The sequence below is a fragment of the Juglans microcarpa x Juglans regia genome, chromosome 6S (assembly GCF_004785595.1).
Source record: "Juglans microcarpa x Juglans regia isolate MS1-56 chromosome 6S, Jm3101_v1.0, whole genome shotgun sequence".
Taxonomy (NCBI): domain Eukaryota; kingdom Viridiplantae; phylum Streptophyta; class Magnoliopsida; order Fagales; family Juglandaceae; genus Juglans; species Juglans microcarpa x Juglans regia.
In genome coordinates, this window is record NC_054605.1 from 17,493,060 (window position 1) to 17,495,783 (window position 2,724).

Here is a 2,724-nt window from a genome sequence, read left to right on the forward strand (position 1 = left end):
ATTCAAAACTGAGAGAAATGGGGATACATATTAACAATGTAGGTCAATATGTGCTAGGAATATTACTTATTTTATTTTATTTTATTTTGGTATGATTGAATACATAGATCTTAACCTAAAAACAGCTTATTCTATGAATGAAGGGCGACCATGGTACATGCCTATGTACATTATTGTACAATCAACACACAATTTCTTCACCCCGAGACATTACTTTTCCCCATAGTTAATTTAAGTATTGTTGACTTTTCATCACAACTGAGCGTGTGCATTTTCTTTTTTCACACGAGTAATGCTGGCAACTGGCAAGTGGCAACCCCTAGGTCAGAAACCATTGTGAGTCGTGTGGTGATTCCTTAAAAAAAAAAAACAAAAAACAAAAAACAGAAACAAAAAATTATGGTGCTTTTATGACAAAGCTGCACTAGCTAGAAAGCTTTCTGCACCTCCCAATCCCATATTCAACTCCAGATTTAATTAGGCCAGTACGAAAAAATAAAAAAATAAAATAAAGCAAGCTTGGTTATATATATGGTAGGGTCAAAATACATGAATAACTTATTATATTATATTACAGAAATTCAACTTTTGCATTCAAATTAGAAATGTGGGCCTCTCGCGACTGTTCAAAAGTCATACTGCTGTTCATGCATAAATTGACTGCACATGTGACCTGAAACCCATTGCATAGGATTCAGAAACCAAACGAAGCAGAAGAAAAAAGACACAAGCTAGCTAGCTGCTGCAGCTGCTGGAGTCGTAGTAGTGGCAATGGAAAGTACAACAACTGAGCCGTACTTCGTTTTCATGAACCACGATCCCGAATACGAGCGCCTTCGTGCTGATCGGTCAGATCTCTGCAGCTTACATTATATATACATGTGAAAATATGGAGAATTATGTTATATCATTCTTTTTAATGAATCCCTTTTAACGTTCTTCTCTCTCTCTGATCTCTCTCTCATTGCCTTTATATTTCTTTTAATTAATAGAACAAATAGAGGGGTACAAGAGCTTGATTTATATCTAAGTAGGAAGCATGATGAGCTGTTGGCAAACACCCTTGAGGCAGGCAGCTACAAGAAGACATTATCGTTTGTCATTGTTGATGGGTTTTCGGTAGACATCACTGAGGATCAGGTGCAGCTTCTATCATACTTTTATGGTTCCTGAGCTAGCTATATCTCTACGATTTTTGGGTTTTTGGTACTCATATGAATTAGTCAGAAAGCCATGCTTTTTTCTCTTGATTTGAATGTTTTGATGTTTCTAATTATCTCGTTTATTTAATTATACTTTTGAAATAGGCCAACGTGCTTAGATCTGCAAAGGAAGTGAGGATTGTGGAGAAGAATCAAGAGCTTGCTTAATTGGTCATGTTGCTGAGAAGATGTTTGTGGATGTAGGCTGGGAAGAAATGCCTTATAATTATTAACTATATATATAAAGGAGAAATTTGAATCAGATCAATATATCTCCTGTACCCATGTATTTTAGAGGCTAAGTCATGGTATTGTCTTGGTCTCTGATCCATATATAAAGTTTCGGGTCAATGTAATAAGTCCGTCCAAGTACTATAATAGTTAATATTTAAGAAGAAGTCAAGCTTGTGAAAAAGACATAAATAAATGCATGGAATATCATATATTGGCCGATGAGTTTTGGTTGCTGCGTTTCTCTTTTTCTGAAACCATTCCCAAAAGATTATATATACTAATTTCTATGATTAGCGATTACGTACTATTAGTATCTTATTTTATTTTCATAAGTGATAAGATAGATAGTGTATCAAATCTCACATTATTTAAGAATTAAAAATTTTTACTCTTTATAATATTTTAATACAACTCCAATTGTCTCATAATTTAGGTATTATATTCCATTAAAGCGTTACACTTCGAGTAGTGTTGGGAGATCGTGATCACAACAATATTCAACGTACGTACGCTAATTGGTGTACGTTTCTGACATTAAGTGCTGAAAGATTAATGAGGATTGCAGTACTGAGCGAGGCAAGCCTATGCCAAATGGAAAGTTCACTGCCATCATACTTAGCCAGCAACATGAAGTACTCCTGCCATTCTAAACCCAATAAAATTGCTCAACATCTGAGAGAGAGAGACTTATTCATCTGTACACAAACGATAAATGATAATTTGTATTTCAAGTAGTCCAAGGTGGGTGCATAAATAAAAAAAACCTGCTCATTAATACCTGATCAACCCCGCATAGACATGCACAAACAGCAAGAACAAAAATAAAAGAGATGCATTTCCTCTTATATATATATATATATATATATTTATATATGGGAAGTTTTTAAGGTCTTCATATAATTATACAATTATATGTTTCATGCAATAATGAAATGGATCACCAATTCACTTTTTTCTTAATAAGAAATAGACATCATTTTATTTATAAAATCAAAGTTGCAGCTGTGACTGGTCAATATAAAGAAAAAATTCAGATTACAAGCTAAATTACTCAGCTATGTGGAGCTTTCCTGCATATAAATTTCTTTGCGACGGACATTATCTTAACTTCTAGGAACTCTCTACTGACAAAATTGGTTTGTCTGAGAGAACCATTCTCTGTAGAAAAAAAAATAGAGATAACAACCCCCCTCCAAAGGAGGAGAATGACACGAACACCCTCATCCTCCAAAGGAGGAGAAGGACAAACCACCCCCATCCTCCAAATGAGGAAAAGGACCAGACCACC

The 2,724-nt window shown here is 34.7% G+C and overlaps 1 protein-coding gene across 1 annotated transcript; it reads left to right on the plus strand.

Moving 5' to 3' along the window:
* The first annotated feature begins 669 nt into the window (after positions 1-669).
* Positions 670-1,658, plus strand: LOC121237228 (subtilisin-like protease SBT2.5). The gene is made up of 3 exons (XM_041133864.1): positions 670-848; positions 993-1,140; positions 1,308-1,658. Exons 1-3 carry the CDS (start codon positions 772-774, stop codon positions 1,368-1,370), a joined length of 288 nt encoding a protein of 95 aa, XP_040989798.1. The 5' UTR covers positions 670-771; the 3' UTR covers positions 1,371-1,658.
* The last annotated feature ends 1,066 nt before the right edge of the window (positions 1,659-2,724 follow it).